Below are 24,317 nucleotides of genomic sequence, written 5' to 3'. Positions count from 1 at the left end.
ATAAAGCCGCTACACACTCACATATGTTTACATCTTGTCATTAATAAGGGTTAACGAAACTTGATTCAAAACTGGCATGTTTAACTCAACCGGACCTGCGAGTCCAACGCGGACAATGTATAAATATCAACTGTTCCTAACATTTCTGGAGGCCTGCGCGCTTCGCTGTTTGAATTGCTCATTTGTTCCATGTTAATGCTGCCATGAAAAATAACAAAAAAAAAACCAATAAAAATGATATTTACTTAAAAAATGTATCTAACAATAAAAGAAAACAAAAAATAAGCATGACTATAAAAATAAACAATATATACATATATGAGAATAACAAAAATGTTAGAATAAAAAAATAAAAAAAAGTAAATAAGACCAATAATATATACATGTAAAATTAACAAAGAAAATATAAATATATATGTGAATAACAAAAAATGTGAGCATGGAAAATAAAAAGTTAATTAAAAAGTGATTTACTAAACAATATGTTTATGAATACATTTCAGAGAAATTATAGTTTTTAACTTTTAATGTGGCCAGCTGCCACATAACATAATAACCCTGCTTGTTTTAACTATATGCCCACTCGCTATGAGAGCTGCCAGTGCGCCAATAGTTCAGATAGTTAAAATTTATTTCTGGATTTTAAGCGCCGAGGCTTGTATTTTATGCATTTCAGCTGTCCGCCAGCATTTGGTCCTGTTGAAATCCAGGTACAAATGTGGCTCACTCAGAGCCAGCATGGCAAAATCCAGACATTGTTAAATCTTATGAAGAATATACTTATTTGTATATAACCATAAGGTTTTGCCGTACGTAACCATAAGGTTTTGCAGTTCTGGCAAGGGCCACTGAGAGTTTTTGTGAATAACACTATGTATAGTCAAATTCAGGCAGAAAGAGCCAAGTTGTGACCACAGTAATTTTTGCCTACATTTTGACATTCGATTTTAATTTGCTAAAATTTAAAGTTAATTGAATAAATCTGTTCATGAACATTTCTTCCGCCTTTTGTATAAAAGTTTTTTTTCTTCATTATAAATGTATTTTTCTTCTGGCGTGTTCTTTTATTGCTAAACAACTCCAGTACTCACTCTCTAGATACTTACAGGAACGCTTCAAACACCAACGCCATTCAAACCGTTTTAGAATGGTTTGACTTCCCACCTGGAGTCCACTGGTCATTGTTCCCCTCCACAACTACAACCAACAGAGAGCTGGACATTCTCTGTCTGAGCTAAGCCCATTAGTGGAAGGGAACGATCAGCTAACCCTCTCAGCCAATGAGCTGGTCCTGCACTGTAGGGCTTAGCTTACAGTTACTAAGCAGGAGCTTCCAGCTCTTTGTTGAAAGTAGTGGAGGCGGGAAGTGGCGCCCAGCAGACACCATGAAAAAGTCAAACAATTCTAAAACAGTTTCACTTCTTACAACGGCCAGGATTCCAGAGCATTCCTGGCACCAAAACCACTACATCTCATGGTATTTCTAGTGTTCATTTAAAGGTTAGTTAAAATATATTAAAAATGGTGTTAAGAACCGTATAGTTATCAAACGCGTTTACTGCTGCCACAATCTAATGGTTGCGAGGATGGATAAACCTACAGCAAAGCTGAGTTAATGTAAAAAGATGTTATGCAAGGGTTGGTTATCAGTACAGCTACCTTTTTTATTTTTATGTGCCCAACACACCTACTGTCCCTAGTCTCTAACACACTACAGCCCGTATTTCACCCCTCTATAACACAACCCCCATCTCACTACACAACAGCCCTTACCCCTTACACTACACACAGTATAGTCCATTTACAGTGACACACAATACAGTCCATCTAACATTTAGACATGGGCACACTTGACAAAAAAAGGAGCACAAATCAATTTGCATGCACTAGAGGAGCTGCAGCCAAATCCTGCTATACCGTGTACAAATTTCCTAGGCAGGTAACAAGAGGTATCATATGCTCATTATGTCATCCCAAGTAAATGTTTTGTGGTAAGTAGGAAGATTTAGCAAAACCAATTTCAAATGGTTTGACATAACATTTAGAATATCCCATTATGGTCTGCAGTGGTTATGGTGTTTGTAGACTGCAGTGGTTATGGTGTTTAGAATATCCCATTATGGAGTGCAGTGGTTATGGTGTTTAGAATATCCCATTATGGACTGCAGTGGTTATGGTGTTTGTAGACTGCAGTGGTTATGGTGTTTAGAATATCCCATTATGGAGTGCAGTGGTTATGGTGTTTGTAGACTGCAGTGGTTATGGTGTTTAGAATATCCCATTATGGAGTGCAGTGGTTATGGTGTTTAGAATATCCCATTATGGAGTGCAGTGGTTATGGTGTTTGTAGACTGCAGTGGTTATGGTGTTTAGAATATCCCATTATGGACTGTAGTGGTTATGGTGTTTGTAGAGTGCAGTGGTTATGGTGTTTGGTGTAACACTGAGCTGTCAGTGATGTAGCAGCATTGTAGGATCCCTATGGCTGCTTTACAGCTGAACACAAATCATTTCCCGGAGGCCCCTCCCATAGGGCGTGTCTGCTGCCCCGAGCGCCCTCTAATGGCAGCAATGCTCCCTGCACGTGAATCATAGCGGGGCCTGCACGCTGTGCGAGGTATTACAGCCCAGGGGACGGGGCTAGTCAGGCAGTCTGTGTTGTCGACTCTGGGGGAGGAGTTCTGGTCAGGAGGGGGCGGTTAGAGGGAGGAGTTTAGCAGAAGCTGATGTAAGGGCTAGTTCAGTCATGGGGCGGGGACTTGTCCAAGCTGGGGGACGGAGCTATGACGTGAGGCAGTGTGTTGGGGGCGGGGCTATGATTCCAAGAGGGGCGGGGTCATGTTTGCGGGCGGTCCAATGAGGCCGTGAGGGCGGGGTCTCTCTGCGGGGGGCGGGGCTGCAGCAGATCGATTCTCAGGCGGACAAAGAGCCGGAGCCTGGCTGCTCTCAGTGGGTCTGGCGATGTGTTGGGCTCCCAGGGGCCGAGCCGGGGAATGAGTGAGCCCATGACTGGCAGGCCGCGGCTTTGAGCCTCCTTCACCATGGCCGCCGCCATCAGCTACACCCCACCATGGTGGGTCAACCTGCTGCACCGGCTCCCCCACCTCAACCTGCACTGGGACACCCTGGAGGGGGACTTCAAACCTGAGGACACCGGCTACCAGCAGGTAAGACCCCGGGGGAGAGGGAGGGGAGAGGGTCACACCATGGAAAGACATGGAAACAGGGGGCCTGGCCCTTTAAATGGCCCCCTCCCCCACTTAGCCTTGACTCTCAGAGAATTAAAGGAGGGGGGGGGATCTAAAAGGTAGACAGACACCTCAGCTATTACAGGACTACAACTCCCATGAGGCATTGCCAGCAGCTAGAGGGGGGTCTACCTCCCCCATTCTGCATAATCAGCTGTAATGCTGACCCCTCACTGTAACACAGAAGCTGTTCTCCTTTAGTAAACTGCTATTGTGTCTACATTTACCTTAATATTCTAAATATGGAATTCTCACTTTAAAAAAAAAAAAATATATATCACAAATACATCCCCTGACTGTAATGATTGCTGTTGCTAGTCTGTGTGTGTGATTGAGTGGATGAGATAATGTCCACATTAAGATACAATAGAAGGAAATACCACATATGGTGTCCCTGTGCTTGATTTGTAAATAAAGTATTTTCTCCATGCAGGGGGTCAGTTTGTTATATTTTCGAATTCACACTGTACCAGCATACTACATATAAACAGCATAACGATTCGAATGTCATCCTTTCACTGCTGAAGATCATGTTACCCATTGTTGAAAAGAATTTAAAAAAAAAAAAAAAAATCACTGTGTGACATGAGAATTATTTATTGACTTCTGTTTTTAAATGGCACCAACATGTTCTGCAGCGTGGTACATTGCTTATAGAAATGATGAGCATTACATAACCAAAAAGGCAATAAAGGCTTTACCCATGGGATCTTAGGGTTTGTGTGTACAGTGCTTTTTTTTTTTTTTTTTTTTTTATATAAAACAAGATACCTCTTACTACAGAGTTTCGTTTTCTTTTCTTTTTTATTTAATGGCTATTATCCATACATATGTGCTTTATATACATGTAATGATTTTAGTTAAGTGATTAGATCTCATGTCTAAAATTATAGCTACTCTACAGGATATATATTTTCTTTCTTATTTCTTTTTCTCCTACCGTGAGAACAATGGTCACCCTGTGTTTGTGTGTTCAATGTGACATTTGCTTGCTATTTTCCATTCGACAGAATTATCCATTTTGTTACAATATTCGTGGATTCGAGCAAAAAATGGCCGACAGTCAGAATGTACATCCCAGAATCCTTGTAGGTCTCCCCCCTCCAGTTTTAGGGTCTAGATTTTGTGTGATATCACTGTCATGCATTGAACGTTTGTGTTTTTTCCTACAGATCTCAAAATAAACCACATTCGTTTAACCCTAAAAGCAAGTCTACGCTATGACTAGCAGTGGGATTAATATTAATTTAGTGCTTAGCTGTCATGCATTGCTAACATTGGTTCCCATCTGCTCTGAGTCCTTCAGTATGTAAAAGTAAAAAAAAAAAAAGTTATTTTTTCATAAGTACGAATCTGCGATGTTTCCCACACCCCCACACATATATAGTGAAAAGAGGAACTTTTAATATTTTGAGATTCTTGTATTTTTTTATTTTTTTTTTAATATATTTTTGTATTTATCATCTAAAAGGAATGTTGTGCATTTGTGTTTCCTGTGATCCTGTGAGTCCTATGAAGTCATGTCAGTGGCTGTGATTTGCCCCCTAAAGCAAGTTTGTCACCTTTTATTTTCGTTTTGCTTTGGAGGAAAATGACCGGATTATTCACTAAACTTTGCGGTTTTGGAAAATTATTTCAGAATTGCAAAATTTAGACATATAGCTGCTCTGGAAAAAGTCAACGCTTGGCTATTTCAGGCTCCGTTTTCCAAGTCCAATTTAATTTGGTAAAAATTTGGAGTTTACTGATTAACTCTGTCAGTTTGTGATCCCAGCCAGCGGAGATTAATGTAAACAAAGGCCAAACACTGACAATCCTGCAATCTCATGCACTTCTTCTAACTGAATCGTGGTTAAAGTCACCTGCAATTGGTTTTTCATAAAGGTTGTTGTTGTTGTTGTTGCGTGATTTTTTTTTTTTTTTTATCACACTGGGTTTTCCAACAATAAAAAGAGAGAGAAGTCAAAATAGGAATTACTTTGTTTCATGTATCATCTGTTTTTTTTTTTTTGCCCTCTGTGTGGCAATAGGTTACGCTTCTCTAGACACATCCTGCCATTTCCCATCAGCTGTCGCTTGCAATGGCTGATGGACAAAGACAACATGTTGCACAGTGCGCTGTAGACTCGCATTGTGCCATTTTGTATTCACCCACATGTGCGACTTTTTAGTAATGATGGGTGCTCTTGGTGGCTCTATCTAGTTAAAGGAGAAGATTTCAGTTCCAACTTATCCCGTTGTAAATGGACGTTTTACGTGTGCAAAAAAGACCTAAAACTGAGTGTCGCTTTAAGATGCATTCTTTTGCGTGGTTTGTCACATCTGTGTGTTTTTATTTCATTCAGCTTGCACATATCATTATCAAGGTAGTGTTGGGCACGGAGGTTAGCATTGTGTGGGCATTACAGCCATTTTTCCACTTGTTCGGTGACCATAAAATTGCTAGGTTAACAAAATGTGGTGGATGCTAAGCCTCTAATGAAAGCATCCATTCTGTAGCACTTTAAAATGGCCTTTGTTTTGTGCCATCCTTTTACTTACTATGTATTGTTTTTACATTTCTGGATAAGCGTTTCAAATGTTTTAATATTTTTGGCATAAACATTTAAATATATATTTTCTTTTCTTTAAAATATCAAAAGATATACATATAAATATTGTTCATAATCCTTCATTTTAAAGGTTTTTTTTTCCCCCCAAAAAAATTAATTCGGGACCTATAAGCCTATATTTCAACTATACAGACTGGTTTGGTGAATCTTCTCAAATGCTTTATTAACTATTGGAATAATTCGGCACCTCCTGAATCAGAATGCAAGTTCCTATGCTGTACGGTGTATTATTAACCATCCCCTTTTGTGAATTTATACAATGATAATGTTCGTACCTGGATACAACTGAAATGCCTTCTGTTGCCCTTCTTGCCTCCTCCAGACTTCATACCTGCATTTTTTTTTTTTTTTTTTTTTTTGGGAAATGGAGAAAACGTTTAGTAAATTCTTCCAAACAAATTGTATTGTATTGCGTAGTATCAACAAGTACATGGTTATTCAAGGGGCCCAGGAATTCTACCATTGTCTGAATTTTGGTTGACACTGTCATCTTGTTTAGCTAGGAGTCACTTGCAGCCATGGATGGCGTGAAGTGCAATATAAAACCTTGTAGTATGTCTTGCTAAATTATTAAGTACGGTAGTTGCGATATAAAAAAAGTAATTAAACACGCTAATTTAGACAGGCGCTCTAACAAGTGGTTATGGTATAAGATGTTTCTGGGTAATAGCCACAGGTAGCCAAACCTATTCTTGAGTAATTTGACAAAACCTGGACCCTTGGTACTGGAATTGCCAAAAAAAAAATTCATTTACATTGTCTCATAAAAATGCAAGGTTAGTTAAAATACAATGATACAGAGATCTCCATGGTCAGGTAGCTCTGCGCGTTTAACATATCATTGTCCAAATTCCACACGGATTATATATATAATTTTTTATTTATTTTTTTTATTTTTATTTTTTTCTTATCCGTGTGGAATTTGGACACTAGGGAGAACCCTCTAGAAAAACATGGAAAACTGGGCTGTAGTGGTTTTGGTATTCTGAAATGTAGTATTGTGCATCAACTGCATAGCCAAAGGAAAATCTACCTCCGGCACAAAATCTCTAAAAAGTTCTGCTTTAGGGACAGTCAGTTTAGGTCACACTGCTTGAAAAGGGTCTGTGATGGAGCAGTTCTCCTTTTGTGCTCCCCCCCATTCATTCCTTCCTGCATTTTATTCCCCAATGGACTGCATGTAAAATAAATACACTTTCTTAGTGTAATAAATCTAAATTCACATTGTTTTCATTTTATAAAAGGAATATGAGATATATATATATATATATATATATACTTGTATTTTTTATTTTAGTTTTTAACCCTGGCTGTGGTGGAGCAATTTTTTAAAGTGTATTTTGTGCTCTAGTCTAGATGGCTTCATGCTTTGACTTTGTTTCACATAGTTTAATTCGCTTTCTCACCTTCTGATTGCGTAAAATTGTTACCCTCTTCATGAGGATAATGAAAGAATCTGTGCACAGCTGTGAGTAATTCCCTTTTTTCTATTGCACTCTTCCTGCCCAAAAATGCTAGAACTTCTTCCGTCTATATATTGGTACCTAATGTCTGGGGAAGGATCGTTGTTATTTGTGGCTTACCTTATAACCCACAACATGCTAGAGTGGCTCAGGGTTATTGCCGGTAAAGAATGTTTTGTAAATGCATAGGTGGAGGTGACACAATGTAAGCCCCATTCCTCAAGAAACATGACCTTGGTCTCTGTATTTGCTGAAAGAGTATATGTTTATGAGGCTGGATTTTAAAAAGAGCCCACAGTGGGACATTTGTGTGTGTGTGTGTGTTAGTTAAAGTACAGCATTATCTATTGGAGCAAGCATTACAGCAGGCAGTGGTTAGGGTAGTGTGCTTTCGTTAAAAAACAAAAAATTAACCATACATTAGACATGTATTTTTTTTTTTTATTAAATCTTTGTCATTTACCAGACAGTTTCTTAAAGGGACACTATAGTCACCAAAACAACTTTAGCTTAATGAAGCAGTTTTGGTGTATAGAACATTCCCTGGTAGCCTCACTGCTCAATTCTCTGCCATTTAGGCGTTAAATCACTTTGATTGTGAACCCTAGTCACACCTCCCTGCATGTGACTTGCACAGCCTTCCTAAACACTTCCTGTAAAGAGTCAGCTAAAGTTTATCCTTCCTTTTATTGCAAGTTCTGTTTAATTTAGTTTTTCTTATCCCCTGCTATTTTAATAGCTTGCTAGACCCTGCAAGACCCTGTATGTGATTAAAGTTCAATTTACAGAGCAAGAGATGGAATTGTTTAAGGTAAATTACATCCCATTGAAAGTGAAACCAGATTTTTTTTTTTTTTTTTTCCCTCACAGGCTGTGTCAAACATAGCCAGGGGAGGTGTGACAAGGTGCTGCATAAACAGAAACAAAGTGATTTAACTCCTACATGGCATTGAATTGAGCAGTAAAACCTGAGAAGCATGATCTATACAGTAAAACCGCTTTATTCAGCTGAAGTCTTTTAGGTGACTATAGTGTTCCTTTAATTTTACAGGCTTTCAGCTGCTCCATGTGCTTCCTATCAGGCTGTCACATTATGTTAAATGTACTTTATGACCCCCAATCAAAATGTAATTCATTAATCAAATAATAATGTCCACATATAAGTATACAAGAATTGAGATTGAGTTATCTGCAAATGGGTTACAACTAGGTGAGAATGTGTAAATAAGATAGTCAATGATCTATGGCTTTTTATTTAAATGTGAAGCTCAGTATGTAAATGGCAAACACTGACTCCTCCCATTATTTCTCATGTACCCTGTGCTAACCTTATTAATCTTGCCACCTGGGTATATGTTTTCCTTAACGTGTGTTCTAATACTGCTTAGATTACTACGGATTTACATCTATTCTAATACTGCGGTATATGAACAGTGCTGCCCAGCAGTTGGTAAGGTTCACATGATGTCAAAGAAATCTGTTAATTTCTGCATGTTCTATGCTTTTATTATTAAACCTGAGAATCACATATAGCTCCTCGTACTGGGATTGGAAGTTAGTGGCTGCGTGAACGCAGTCAACTTGCCCTCGAATTACACCCACAAAGTGTTCTTTGCCGTAGTTCCACAATCAGTTTCCGGTCGCGAAAAACTCATTCCAGCAGAGCTGATTTTCTTAGTGTGCCGACAAGAACCTTTAGTGGTGTAGACGATGTAAGCTCGTTAATTGCATTTTTAAAAAATGTATTTATTTTTCCTTCAGTCTAATTCTTCGTTCATTACCAGGCGTTTGTGCTGTGCAGTGATTATGATTTTCATTTCTCATCGGGTTAAAAGTAATTGCCTGCTGGCTCCTAGACCTCTTTACGCTTCCCTCCTGACATCATAGAGGTTAAATTAGATCTGCTGCAATCCCTTTGGTGGAAGACACAGAATTCTCAGCTAGTGCTTCTTGTGCTCTTAAATACTACATTAAGACAAGATCAGAGTGTTTTAATGTCGATGTATGATGGATACTGTGTTCCCTTGTTGAAATAGTATTTCTCGTTCATTTATTTCTGTATTGTGGTTAGTGATGTTAATGTGTTGATGCAAATGGACCACTCTTTCAATTTTAAATAGATTGTATGTAAGACATTTACGTGTCTGGGTCTGAGAGCAAAATGATTACCGTACCCCTTCTAATTCGGACTACCCATTCTACTTAAGTCATAACTAGCATGATATGTTCATAACTAGCAACATGCCTACGCAAACATACACTGACGCACATAGAGATGCGAGAGCACTCTTGTACAGCAAGAGAGGGGTTCTGGTTTGCTCCCCGTATTGGAGTGTAGGTATGTAGTTACATAGTAACAGGCATTTAAAAAGCACAAATGGTTCCTTCCAATATTTATAGGAAAGGCAAAAAATAGGGGTAATGTAACTGCCAACTTTATTTGCTGGACTGAAAACTGCTACAAATAAGATCATTATTATTTTATTGGAAGTTAAAGCAGAACCAAGGACTGTTTCGTGTTGCTAGTGAAAGTTGTATATAGAACCTCACAAGAAATCTAACAAGGCCATCCACTAAACTGGGAATTAATGAAGATTCGCCTGTGTAACTGCAGATTGTAGGCCCTAACCGATAATTAAAAAAATAAACTAGGAAGTGAGAGTATTTCTATATAAACAGACATGTGAATGTTTGTTTATTTTATAAACCGCTAAAGGTCAGCAGTTTTGCTTTAGTCCATAAGACTAAACAATGCACAGGAAATTGTAACCGGCAACAAATTGAGATCTTGCAAAAGGAATTTTAGATCTAAGAAGCTGTACTGTCCTAAGCGAAGTGAAGTTTAAATCTGCACAGCAGTCCATGTATAAATGTATCTGATTGGTGGACCATTTTGGGAGTTGTAGTTATGCAACAATTTAAAGGGACTCTATAGGCACCCTGACAACTTCATCTCGTTGACGTTGTCTGGGTGCAGTGACCCTGTCCCCCTTAGTCCTGCAATTGAGGCAATGCTTTTCTAAGGGAAAAGCCTAATGCAAGCGTGGCACTTGCCACACATTAGGTCTCCCTATTGGACGACGTCGGAGGAGGCAGAACTTGACAAAGCGCCGAGAGACATCAGCGCTGGAATCGGATAAGTGAATAAAGGGTTAATTAACCCTTTTATGTGCCATATGAGGGAACTACAAAGGTGAGGGGTCCAGAGGGCACTATAGTTTTAGGAATGGAGCTGTGCATTCCTAACACTATTGTTTTCCCATAAAATGACTGGGACACTACACCCAGACTACTTCATTGAGATGACGTGGTCTGGGTGACGTTAGTGGTCCCTTAATCATTTTCATAGAATGGAACCAAACGTGGCTCTGCATCATGCAAAAATAACCCTGCAATGACTTTGTAAATATTAATGGAGTGTTCGCTTTGTGTTAGTTAAGCTATAGATTCTATGGTATGTAGATATCCATTGGGCTATCAGACTGAGGGAGAAGCACTATTGAACCTTAGATTTGACAAAGGGTTATTTAAATTCTATACACAAAGGATCCGCCACCTTTCTATAACTAGAGTGGTTAGATAATCATATAATAGAATACAGGCGGGGTAGGGGCTGCATGAGAAGTACAGTGAGCTAGACCCTTTTGATAGGTGAAAAGTAGAAATGAACTGTTTGCCAAAGAGTGGACTGTTAAAATAAATGTGGTGTGTTGCTGTCCCTTTTAAAACCACATTCCAATCATGAGATGGACTTTAGTTTGTTTTGCGGTCTATTTCTACAGTGATTGTGACCCAGCTACAAAAGCCATTGCTTTCTTTGCTGAACTCCTATTTTTGTCCTGGCTGGTTCCAATTTTATTCGTTTAGAGAAGCAGTTGAGCGTTTCTTTTTTTTTTTTTTTTTTTTGCTTGTGTTTTATATTTATTTTGTTTTTTACTCTTCTTTTCTAAAAACACAGATGCATATGATCTCATTCATATCAGTTGAAAACAGATGGAAATGGGTAAAGGAAATCTGGTTTTATTTAGCATGTTATCAGAGGGGAAGGGTGTCCAGAACCTTCAAAACATTGTGTATCTGGGTGAAATGGTACAGCAAAGTTAGAAAAACTGGCTATTGCTATAAACTATGCATTTTGTGTTCATGCCTAGAAACATATTTGTTTCCTTTAATTAGAATTGCAATCTATTCCTTGTTTTGAGTGATGCACCAATTAACCCCTTTCACACTTTTATTTTTTTATTTTTTATTATTATTATTATTATTATTAATTTTGTTTTAACAGTGTACCAGATTTCCCAGTGCCGGACAATATAATACTGTAGCAGAAACAATCTGACATTTAAAAGGTCACTAAAAGCACCATATCAATTGTCCACCACAGCAGGGAGTTCCTTGCACCCAGTCTCCTTGGTTAGAGTGGCTTTTAACTGCAGTGATTTACAAAAAAAGCGCTGCAGCTATATAAGCCAGCCAACCCCCGAATCCCCCAGCTCTATCCCCCAATGAAGGAATTTGGTTTTGCGTTTCTTTGCCTTTATAGATCAATCCAGCTTTTGCCTCTGGAATCCACATACCGCACTCAGAACTTGAGTGGACTGGCATCTCTCCCTTTCTCTGGAGATAGCCCAAGCACAAATTCAGCAGCTCAGGGATCACTTGTTTGCAAAACTGTAAATAGCCTGATAATTGCTGCAATATTAAATAACACTAATTAATCTCCCTTCCTACCATGCACTTTCAAACTTACTGAATAGAAAGCAAAACATAATTGTTAATCAACCTTTTGAGTACTTACCCCTGCACTGCCCTACTCTTGGCATCTCTGTGTATAACTATGCTTTTCCTTGTGAATGGGTTATGTGCTATAAAGCAGGGGTAGGCAACCTCTGGCACTACTGATGTTGTGGACCTCATCCCCCATAAAGCTAGCAAAGCATTGGGGAAGATGTACTTCACAACATCTGGAGTGCCAAAAGTTGCCTACCCCTGCTATAGAGAAATTTGGATGCCACGTACATACCTTCTGGTAGTTTATACCCAGGTCCATTTGTAACCAATTCATTCTGAGCACTTGCACATATTCCAAACCCAGGTACATAATCTATTATCAACAACTGATGTGTAAGGCACCATGTGTCTAAAAGGACCACTATAGTGCCCTGAGGGTGCCCCCACCCTCAGGGTCCTACTCCCGTGGCGCTGAAGGGACTCTCCTCCCTTTTCTTCAGTCATCGGCTGAATGCGCATGCTGCGCGCGCATTCAGCCAGTCTTATAGGAAAGCATTATCAATGTTTTCCTATGGACGCTGGCGTCTTCTCACTGTGAAAATCACAGTGAGAAGCGGCTGTCGATGAGACAGCCACTAGAGGCTGGATTAACCTTATTATAAACATAGCAGTTTCTCTGCTATGTTTACAGCAGGCAGGGTTAATCCTAGATGGACCTGGCACCCAGACCACCTCAGTAAGCTATAGTGGTCCTTTAACCTACTTCGGGGGGAAATTATTTTTACCTGGAATCCTAGTACTTTTCCCCAAAGCCCAGCAAGTTCTTGCTACTGATCGTTCGTCAATGCAGTGCTTTATGCTAAGTTTGTGGTGCTGATGGTTACTTCATTGGAGATATCAAAACTTGATTGCTATGAAAAAGATACATTTTTTGCACCTCGCACCAGCTCTTTATTGCTGCCATCTTCTATGGGGTCATTTACCAAACACTGTCTTGTCTCAGTTTGACCCCCGAGTGGATAATTACTCTCTTTGTATTTGGCAATCTAAAAAGGGAAACCTTCTTCAACTTGGTATAATGGGACTGATTGTGTTGGGTTGACAGGGATACACTAAAGCAGGGGTCCTCAATCTCCGCCCCCCCCCCAGATGTTGCTGAACTACAACTCCCATGATTCTCTGGCTATCTATGTAATTCAAAGAATCATGGGAGTTGTAGTTCAGCAACATCTGGGGGGCCGGAGTTTGAGGACCCCTGCTCTAAAGGTAGATCCCCAGATGTTCTATAGCTACAACTTTCATAATGCTGTCATTCCAAAGGCATGCAAAACATCTTTGTAGTTGTAGTTCTACAGCGTCTGGGATCTTCTTTTTGGGCACCCTTGGGGTAAAGGAATCAGACTTCCCAGGATCAATCTGCAGAGCTGGAGCTGTACGGAGATCAAAGAATGTCCAGTGTCATTTTTTTCAGAGTTTCTTTAGGTGTGGAATATCCAACCTTCTCCTCTTATTGTTCTTGAGTTCCCAGTTTCTCTCTGCCAACCAACCTGGGAAATAAAACGTTAGAACTTTACTGGAACCAGTCTGGCACGGCTTTCAGCAGAATGGCAATCTGTGTATTTATTAAGATGCTTCCAGCAAGCGTCCCTTGCATTCCTTTATTTATTTTAGTCTATTAATTAATCGGTAAATTATGCCAAGTTTATGGTAGAATTCATGTAATCCAAACTCCGATACGCTGGGAAAAATTCTCCAAGTCTTATTTTGGCCAATAACTTTTGCTCTGGCATCGTCTTATATTGTTAATTAAATAAAGCCATTTAGCCAACTCACTCAGCAGCTAAAACCCATGATTTAGTAGTCACTATATCTGTATGTGCCTCTGTTATCTATTATTTTTCAATGGACTATAATTTATTCATAAAAAAAAACACACCTCCCCTTTCTTTTTAATACTCTGGGTAATCCAGGCTAATTTTCTATTTAAAGCCCAGCTGTCTGCTCATCACCTTGAAATGGTTGGTTCTAATTAAAATCACCTTACACTTTTAAGGCTGCCCGAGGCTATGAAACTGTTCAATCACAGCTGATTTTATCTTTAGGAAGAAACGTAAAACTATAATTTACCTTTTTTGTTAAATTTCCTCTAATCCATTCTACATCCCAACTCCTTTTAAAATGTGGTTGTGTAGTTGACATGCTACACTCAGCCCTTCATCTCTCATTTAATTCTTTGGTTTTCTGAAATGTTTTAGAATTGACTATATTTCCCCAAGATCAATACAGCATTAACTTGTTTGTAGTTCTTTTATCCAATTATAGCCAGCGTGATATGTGCATCAGCTAGTAACCTCTATTAAATATTGCATAGCAATGGTGTAATGGTCAAGAGACCGTGTCTTATAAGCAATAATGAACTATTAAAATACATTTATCTGGCGCCTATATTCTTACATCACTTTGTCATCTCTTGCAGCAGAGAATACATTGTTTGTTTTGTTTTTTTTCTGTTTCCTTTTCCATTAATAATAGCAATATTTTAATAATTTATTTGCAATACCTTTCCTGTGTTTTATAACCGAATACATACAAAAACACAATAGGGGTGGATCTGCTAGGAAAAATTAGAAGAAAGGCACAACATGTGTTGGTTAAAATTAGTATCAGATAGACTTGGCCACTCACACTTTGAATGCCGAATCCTAGCTTTCATTGTATAAGTGATGATATCAATGGATTCTCCTGTTGCTATGTTACAGCCTCAGTATCCTCAGTTATATTGGACCATAGATGTCATAAAAAAGTGCAAAGAATAAAGTGCTAATTGTTTGTCACTTGCATATCAGTTAAAAACAGCATGTGTGGTAATGAAATACCAGTCCACCAGTCCTACGCGTTTCGTCCCAGCAACGGACTTGCTCAGGGACAAGGAGCTGTGCAGACCAACAAAATACAGTACAATTAAACCTCCCACCCCTCCTCCTTTTAAAACCCCTTGATTGATTCAAAGTTAATTCTTGTTGGTTCCTTTGTTCTTCTAACAGAATGCATACCTGCATATTTGTGATATTCGCTCTTTCGGTAGTCCCAACTTCGAGACCCAATTAAGTCACAGTTTACTAATGACTGCATTATATTATTGCATTTTTAACGGAGAATGAGCATCAGTTAAAGGTGAAGCTGCATTTTTTGGAGACATCGCACTGCTACATTTTCACAGATCACGTTTAAGCCCCGGGGGTTGTTATTGAGTTTAGTGCCACTTTGTGGTTGTCGTTACAGAAGATGTTTAGCTACATTGTGTCTGAGCTTGTCAACTAGTACCTGCTTTTGACACCAAGCATTTAACAAGACTTGATAAATGTTTCTTTAAAAAAAAAAAAAAAAAAAATCTACTTTTTCAAGGGACTAAAGTGGCAACCCAAGGTACTTGCCCTGATTCTAAATAATGCTAATTACAAAGAGTGGGGCCTAGAGCTAGGGACAAGGACATGGCCATTTGCTAAACTAATTTTCACTAGTTATAACTGAGGTGAAAATAGCTGATCTGGAAATATTCAGTACCTGAAATAGTTAGAATAACAATATTTTTCCTTCAATTTTGCCATTTGGATTTATTTTGCAAAAATTCCAAGTGTAGTCTCTCCTTTTGTCTGTGTGTGTGTGTGTGTGCTGCATCTAATATCTGTGAATAGTGTCTGCTGGCTGTATGTAACATGTAAGATACGTGTTACCTATATGTAGTGTGTGTATGTATGTGTAAACAAGCTGCCTGCAATATGTGTGTGCTGGCTATATTTTTTTTTTTTTTTTTTTTTTTTTTTTAAATATGCATGCATTTAATTATGCAGGGTTTTCTTTTTTTCTTTTTCTTTTTTCTTTTTCTTTTTTATTGGATTTATCTAAAACTGATTGCATAAGCTGCAGATCTCTTGTTTTCAGTCTTTTTTTCCAAGCCCCTTTAGAGTTTGTCTGTTCCGAGGAAATTACCAATCGGAGGCTTCTCATTGAGCCAAGCACTCTGAGCCAGACACGCAGAGTTACACTGAGCTCTGGGGACGATTGCACACTCAGAGACTCACTGTGACTTAGGGGAGAAGGCAATCGCCCCCTAGCTCTGTGGAGGTAACCGGATCAGGAAGATAACCTGGCTGTCTGAGTAGAAATTTGCTATTTTATAAACTGCAATTAAAATGAGCATATCCTCACACATAAGCAAACTGAAGTGCTTTCTGTTTGTGGAGTGTTCTTTTAAGGGGCCGCTATTGGCAACCAGCCCACTTCAATTTGATGAAGTGGTCTGTGTGTGTGGCCCTGTAGTCTTAGTTCTGCAATATAAATTTTCTTCATACATCAATGTATCTTATTGCTGAACTAAACACACCTACCTCTAAGGCTGTCTTCCTGAGCCTCAAGAGGTTGCTTCTGCTGCAAGGAGGTAAAGAAAGTGACCTTAAAGGGACAAAATAGTCACCAAAACAACTTCAGCTTAATGAGGCAGTTTTGGTGTATAGATCATGCCCCTACAGTCTCACTGCTCAATTCTCTGCCTTTTTAAGGTTGACATTTTCCACAGAGGTCATGTGATGAAAGGGAATTTATAGTCATGAAAAATGAATATTCTTTAAAGGGACACTATAGTCACCCAGACCACTTTAGCTCAATGAAGTGGTCTGGGTGCCAGGTCCCACAGGTCATAGCAGTTTCGGAGAAACTGCTATGTTTACATTGCAGGGTTAAAGGACCACTCTAGTGCCAGGAAAGCATACTCGTTTTCCTGGCACTAGAGTGCCCTGAGGGTGCCCCCACCCTCAGGGACCCACTCCCGCCCGGCTCTGGAAAGGGGAAAGGGGTAAAAACTTACCTTTTTCCAGCGCTGGGCGGGGAGCTCTCCTCCTCCTCTCCGCCTCCGTTCCTCCCCGTCAGCTGAATGCGCATGCGCGGCAAGAGCTGCGCGCGCATTCAGCCGGTCACATAGGAAAGCATTCATAATGCTTTCCTATGGACGCTTGCGTGCTCTCACTGTGATTTTCACAGTGAGAATCACGCAAGCGCCTCTAGCGGCTGTCAATGAGACAGCCACTAGAGAATTAGGGGGAAGGCTTAACTAATTGATAAACATAGGAGTTTCTCTGAAACTGCTATGTTTATAAAACAATTAGTTAACCCTAGCTGGACCTGGCACCCAGACCACTTCATTAAGCTGAAGTGGTCTGGGTGCCTAGAGTGGTCCTTTAATGCAACCTCTAGTGGCTGTCTTCCTGACAGCCGATAGAGGCGCATCTGCAACGTTGAATGCGTAATTCGCATCCAGCGTGCAGAACGTCTATAGGAAAGCATTGAGAAATGCTTTCCTATGGACTGTTTGAATGCGTGCGCGGCTCTTGGCGCGCTTTCCGCTCCACTCGGGAGCTGACTTGGCAGGGGAGAAGAGGTCACCAGAGCCGAGGGAGCCCGGCGCTGGATCAAGGTAAACTGCTGAAGGGGTTTTTAACCCCTTCATTGCCATGGGAGGGGGACCCTGAGGTTGGGGGGGTTGAGGGGGGGGGGGGGGGGGGACATTCAGAGATTAAATAACTTTTGTTTCTGTTTTTGTACCCCATACCGCACATTTCCAGTCTATGACACAACCTCCATTAACAAAACAGTTTAATTTTAATCAGACCTAATCACACAGTGTGTTTACTTTAAAAACTATCTCCTACTCTGTTTATTGAGCTGTAATCACACATGGGGCTGTTGCATGTTGTTTATTAGCAGTAGATAAGAAATTTAAAATTAATCATACTGTGCAGAGGGAAGCTAACATTTTTAGACTTTTTTTTTTTTTTTTTTCAGGAAGTGCATAGGGAGATCTCAGCCAGGGGACTCGTGACCAGGGATGCATAAGCAGAAACTAGTGATTTAACCCTTGAATGGCAGAGAATTGAGCAGTGGGGACTGCAGGGGCATGCTCTATACACCAACACCACCTCATTAGGCTAAAGTTGTTTTGGTGCATAGGGTGTACATTTATCTATGAGCTGATTATAGAATTGAGCCTCTGATGACTATTCTAGAGTTTGTTGTAAAGTTCCAGCATTTTCTAATTGTGTTTTTAAAAACTTAATAATAAGTGTCAGGGTGAAGTGACGCGTGGCGCTTTAGAGTCGGAAACGAAATCACATGACTTCCCTGGAGGTAAAGAGACATTCAGAAAAAAAAAGCAAGCAAGCCATAACAGACACCTTGGGCTTATTTGAGTCACTTGGATTTTATGTTCTGCTTCACTGTCTCACGATGTGCAGAGCCACCAGTGCCTGACTCCCATTCTACAATCTTCTCTGAGATTTTCTTTTTACTGGGTTGCTAAGCAGCCGAGAGGGAGAATAAGGAAAAAAATCAGTCTATTAATAAAGTTATTTTAATTACTGTGCAAAGCAAAGTACACGAGCATCCCACAGTATCACTCATTTCATGTACAATGTCTCTTTTGTTTAGTGTATCTTTTTATACTTCTTAAACATCTTCTTTATCATTTGCTGGTTCTTTCTCCGAAAATGATCTTTCCATCTGTCATGCACAGTGAGGGTAATTTTTATTATATATTAAAAAAAAAAAAACAAGACTCATATATAGTTTTATGTCCAAATGCAAAGTAAAGGTTGTCAAAGTAACATGTTGGTGTCAAAGAACTGTGTGTGGTGGGTTTTTGGATCTAAATGGAACCCTAATTACCCAAATATGGTCAGGATCAAAATGTTACTTGCCCAGTTTAGGTCTGTAGAAATACAGGATCTGGGTTTGATTCTAGAGAAGGTGTCAAAGCTGAATTCTGCTCGACACACAGATCAGTGTAAATCTCGCGAGTCCCGCGGCCATCAGACTGCGAGATTTACACTGGGGAGCTGAAGGGAGCTGCTGGTAAGGTAAGTAACAGCTTGCTGCTGGCCCCCCACTGCTCAGTACATGCCACTGGACCACCAGGAAATGCCATAGTCCCCCTCCCTGGCCAGGGAGGGGGGACAAAAAAAAACAAATATTTAATAAATAAAAATATTTAATACTATAAATAATAAAATAAAAATGCCCTCCCACACACTCTGCATTATTTGTATACACACACACACACACACACTCTGCATTTTATATATATATATATATATATATATATATATATATATATATATATATATATATATATATATATATACACACACACACACACACTCTGCATTATATACACACACACACACACACACTCTGCATTATACACACACACACACACACACACTCTGCATTATATACACACACACACACTCTGCATTATATATACACACACACACACTCTGCATTATATATACACACACACACTCTGCATTATATATACACACACACACTCTGCATTATATATACACACACACACACACACACTCTGCATTATATATACACACACACACACTACATTCTTCATATACACACACTGTAAATAAATATTCAACCTACTGATGCCTCAAATAATGTAATTTTATTGGGATCTATTTTTATTTTGAAATTTACCAGTAGCTGCTGCATTTCCCACCCTAGTCTTATACTAGCGTCAATAAGTTTTCCCAGTTTTTTGTGGTAAAATTTATACCGTACTCTTCCTTACATACACAATATACACATTATGTCGTATTTATTTTAAAATATTATTTGCTAACTTCAATCACACTCGATCTACGATATGGGATTAATTTAAATATCGGTGTTTACACGTTTCATTTGGAGTTTAAATATTTAGGAATGGTTTTTAGACCTGCACAGGTACTTCTCTGTAAGCGGTTTAGAAACACTGTACTACACGATCTCAAAATGCTATTGCTGGCACCCATATGTTTTCAATTATCTTCTGTACAACTATATAACTTTTTTTTCACTTCACTAAGGAAACTGTCTCTACAGAAATGCAAAAATGTATTCACTCCAGTAGAGTAGGAATTGTCAAAAATTCTAGGGCAAAACAGTTGAACTGAAATCATAGCGGACTATTTTTGCTTAAAACCTGAAATTTACTTTATCCAGTTACATTTTAGTGAATAGGTGTAGAATATAGCTATACGTATGTTCCCCTGGGATACTGGAATCTGGTGCCCTAGCCCCTGACCTATTTCACAACCCTAACTGGTAACATTAATGGACAATGTAGACTGAAGTAAGTAAAAAAAAAAAAAAGCCTCCAACACTATTTAAAGCTTAGCAGATATTGATTATCTTCTGGGTTAGGCTGTACTGTCAACCCAGTGAAAAGATATACTGAGAGAAAGTAGGGATCAAATCTTATCCCATGAACACTTATCGCAACAGTTTATCACAAAGAAAAGTTCCAGTCATCAAATAGGACTAGTGGATCTGCTCTGTAATCTCACAACTGCATACCACAGCTCCTATCCATTCACCAATAACCTGGTGTCCAAGTAGGCGCAGCTGTTTGCACAGCTGTAGTCTGTGCACGTGAAATTCCTCAGCCCAAATTGCTGCAGTCTTCTGCCACCTTCAGCTGAGAGTTGGCTCTGGGTTCCCTTTGCATATCCAGCTTTGCTCTGAGGCAAAGTTGTGATGGTGCTTTTTAACCCTTTAGGGACCATTGTCCTATATTGCACAAGTCGCTTGCCCACTTCCCAAAAATCACTGCTTAGTGATCAAATGCCAGAGGAAGCTAGTGTTTCAATATTCGTTGTACTGTCTATACATCCCCCCTATACTTGTAAATCTGTCTCAATGTTACAGTGCAATCCATTCAACATAGAATTCTTGTCACTGGGAGGGTTACTGATTCTATTACTGTGCAAGCCATGTAATAAACTTCCTTCAAGTATTTGTCGGGTGGGGGAGGGGGGTACTACTTTATTACACAATGGCTAGCTGCAAGAGATCTGATTTGACTGTATATATGATCTCATTTCACAGGAAGCCAGTTTGGCTTGTAGCCTGTGAAGTCTGCCTGACAACCAGAAACGCTAATGGCAAAATCTAAAGATCCTCATTGTGTGGTCTTCTGAATTTTGTTGTGTGCAATCTATTCTTATGGAGTCAAGTGCAACTTTAGCCGTTTTATTCCCCTCCCTCCCCCCCCCCCCCCCTCCACACTACCTCTCAATTCCACAAAGCACCAATTATTTCAAGTGAATAGTGGTATTACCAATGCTGAAAGGAGTAAAATATGTCATGTGTCAGATTGTACAGTTGGCAGTGCACAAGTAAGAATTTGGCAGTCTGTCACTCGTCTGATTTTAATTAATTTTTTGTTACAGGGACACTCCAAGCTGGAGATGACTCCCATTAGATAATGCATTAAACAGCATGCAAGACAATTGTTATAAAAAAGGTACTTTAAAGGGACACTCCGAACCGCTGAAGTGCTTTAGGTGTAAAGAGTGTGTCCTTTTTGTAAAATACCAATAGAAATGGTAATTTTTATAAATGAATCTGGTTACACCCCCACCTGGCTGTCGCTCAGACAGCCAGTCCTGTTACTTCCTGGTTTGGTTAGCCTAGTTGCACTGAACTCAAGAGGCAGCAATTGCCCAAAGCACCTGCCTTGCAAAGACTTCTCATTGAGTTGTATTGGGAAGTCTGTGATTGGACAGCCAGAAAAGGTCTGTTTTGGGTTAGAAGGGTAAGGTTTACAGAGGCAGCAGACAAGAGGAGTGCAGGTTTTGTAAGCTATATATATTACACTCCAGCAATGTGGAACAAAATGCAGGTGTGTTTTCAATGGGAGCATATCTACTAAACAGTGTTTGTTGTCAATGGAGTGTCCATTTATCAGTGTTTCTGCTTTTGCGGCAAACTCCAATTTTGTTGCTGTTTTCTAGATTGATTTTCCCAGACTAGGACGTAGTTAGCCAATCCTAACTTTCTCATTTTCATTTGTAGTTGGCAGTACTTCCATTCATCAGTTAAGATAAATTAAATGTCGGCCTACGAAGAAAGCATGTTCATCATTCAACGTTTTGAATGGTCATGGGAGCATATTCTTTCTTTAGAGATGTCTGTGAGTGAAGGGTCAGCTTATAGCTGCTGTGATTTATGAAAGGACAAAGACAAGGGGCTTTCTTGTGCCACAATCCGAGAATTCCAGGTTATTCTTATTAGACACTCATTTCTCCCCCACTCAAGTTCATGCGTTCTAAAAAAAAATATATTTTAAAATGATCAGTAATCTAAACCCATTAAAATAAAAATACTGATAAAAATCCAATAACCCTTTAAACAAATGTTTATAAAAAATCACCTTCAACTAACCAATCCGAGATGAGCGTTTAACCAATCCCTTGCAAAGTAACTCTTCTACTAGATTTGGTATCTGATATTGTATGGAATATGGTTCTCATAAGCCTTCTCCCGGTTATATATAAAGAATATCGCTGCTAGAAGGCAAGATCCAATCCTGGTTTCTGAATTCATATGTTTCAACATTTAATATAACAAAGTTACAATCAAGTGGCTAATTAGGAAATAGAATAAAATACTTTTGTGTATGTGACCATGTGCTGGAGAATTAAAGGGCCTTTTGTGGAATCTAAGGACTTTCTATTTATAACTAGGAATGATCTAACTCTTGAATACATATTTTGAAAAATAATGGCATTACTTTTAATATTTTAATGTTAAGTTTCTTTAATAATAATAATAGATTTTAGTGTTGTAGAATTTATAATGTAAAGATTTTTTTTTAAAAATGTGTTGAATATTGTTGAGTAGGAGGGAAAGAAAAAGCGTTGTTTTGTGTTAGCCCATCACTCTACAAAGACGTTCTTCTGTGATCACCACGGAAACAGGTGAATTGTTACCTGGGATAAAACAAACAAACAAAAAGGAATAAGAAAAATAAAGTCTTGTTTATAATAGATGTACAAGGAATGAGGCTAATGGCTTGTATCTCTGCAATGACTCGAGTGTGGAAAAGAAAAGTTCACAGACGGTAAAAGACAGACTGCAGAGCTTGAGAATTTGGAAAGGCTGACTTTCTCATTTAAAGTTACACAGGAAACGGAGGGATTAGGGGAATAGAACTCTGCCAAGACCGACCACAGCTTCAGTCTCCAAGCCAGAGGATTGTGCGATTGATCCACTTAATCTTTTTTTGATTCACTTTCTTGTCTAAAGGAAGGAAAGTTTTAAAGTGGCACTTGGCTTGTAAAGTACCCCCCTTATAGGGCGATCGGATGGAATGCAATTTTACAAAATAGTGAAAACAAAACACTTGATAGTTTTTGAAGAATAGCCCATGCTTCCCCATTAGTGGAAACTGCACGGTGCAATAGGCTGCTCTGTTCTCTAATTCGTTACACCCATTATTAAATCCCCCCCATTACTGATCTCATCTGAAATAACACATCTGTGCAGTTGTTTAATCTCACCTGTCGGCCTGTGCAGAATGGGGCAAAAAGCTGTATTAAATAATAATAGTGTGTGTGTGTGTGTGTGTGTGTATATATATATATATATATATATATATATATATATCTATATATATATATATATATCTATATATATATATCTCTATCTCTCCCAGTTATTGTAACATTATCTATCTGTTTGTATAAATGCCCCAGGCATTATCATTCCCTTTTTAAAGGTAGGCTTTACATTTGACATGAGTAGACTACACGGTGTGTTTTTTTTTTTGTTGTTTTTTTTGTTTTTTTTTTAACCAAACTGTGTGTTTGGGGAACTTTTGGAATTTGAATTTATAGTTTCCTTAAAAATAAATGATTTGCAGATGGTATTAAACATATGTTTGGCTCATATACCTTTGCGAATAGCCAATATTCTAACCAAGCAGTAATATCACGAGCCAATACTTTGGGGAAGGAGTGTTGTATTTATTTTAAAAGGGCACTCTCTAAACCCATAACCAATGAAGGTTAATGGTGGTTCTTAGGAGTAAATCTTGTGAATCCCCCACTGTTCCAACCGTACAACAACAAAAACTGTGCTCTCAGAGCACTCAGCCCAGCCTCTTGCCCATTGCCAACAATGAAATTCAGAGAGCACTGTAATCGCTAGCTTGGATGGAATTGGTATTTGTAATGAGAAGGTATTTATGCATTGTCAAGGCGGCTGAAGTAGGAAATGTCTGTTGATGCTACGGAGAGCACAGTTTTTTTTTTTCAAACCTCTGCAAAATTGACAACCACAAACTCTTTGCATAACTATACACACTGTGCTGCAGTGGTTATGGTGCTTGTAGCTCTGCTTTAATTCTGCCAGTTATATTCATGGTTCTTTTCTCA

At 39.0% G+C, this 24,317-nt stretch overlaps 1 protein-coding gene across 2 annotated transcripts in view; it reads left to right on the top strand.

The window, feature by feature from the left end:
* Positions 1-2,895: 2,895 nt before the first annotated feature.
* The window catches only part of TTYH3 (tweety family member 3), a 102,619-nt gene continuing 81,197 nt past the window's right edge, over positions 2,896-24,317 (top strand). For both annotated transcript variants that reach the window (XM_063430437.1, XM_063430436.1), the window contains exon 1: positions 2,896-3,167. In XM_063430437.1, the coding sequence (XP_063286507.1) occupies positions 3,042-3,167 (126 nt within the window). In that variant the 5' untranslated portion in view covers positions 2,896-3,041. The remainder of the gene's footprint in view (positions 3,168-24,317) is intronic.

The sequence above is a fragment of the Pelobates fuscus genome, chromosome 8 (genome assembly GCF_036172605.1).
Source record: "Pelobates fuscus isolate aPelFus1 chromosome 8, aPelFus1.pri, whole genome shotgun sequence".
Lineage (NCBI taxonomy): Eukaryota > Metazoa > Chordata > Amphibia > Anura > Pelobatidae > Pelobates > Pelobates fuscus.
Note: the sequence above shows the minus strand (reverse complement) of the source record. Positions and strands in the feature narration are given on the sequence as shown.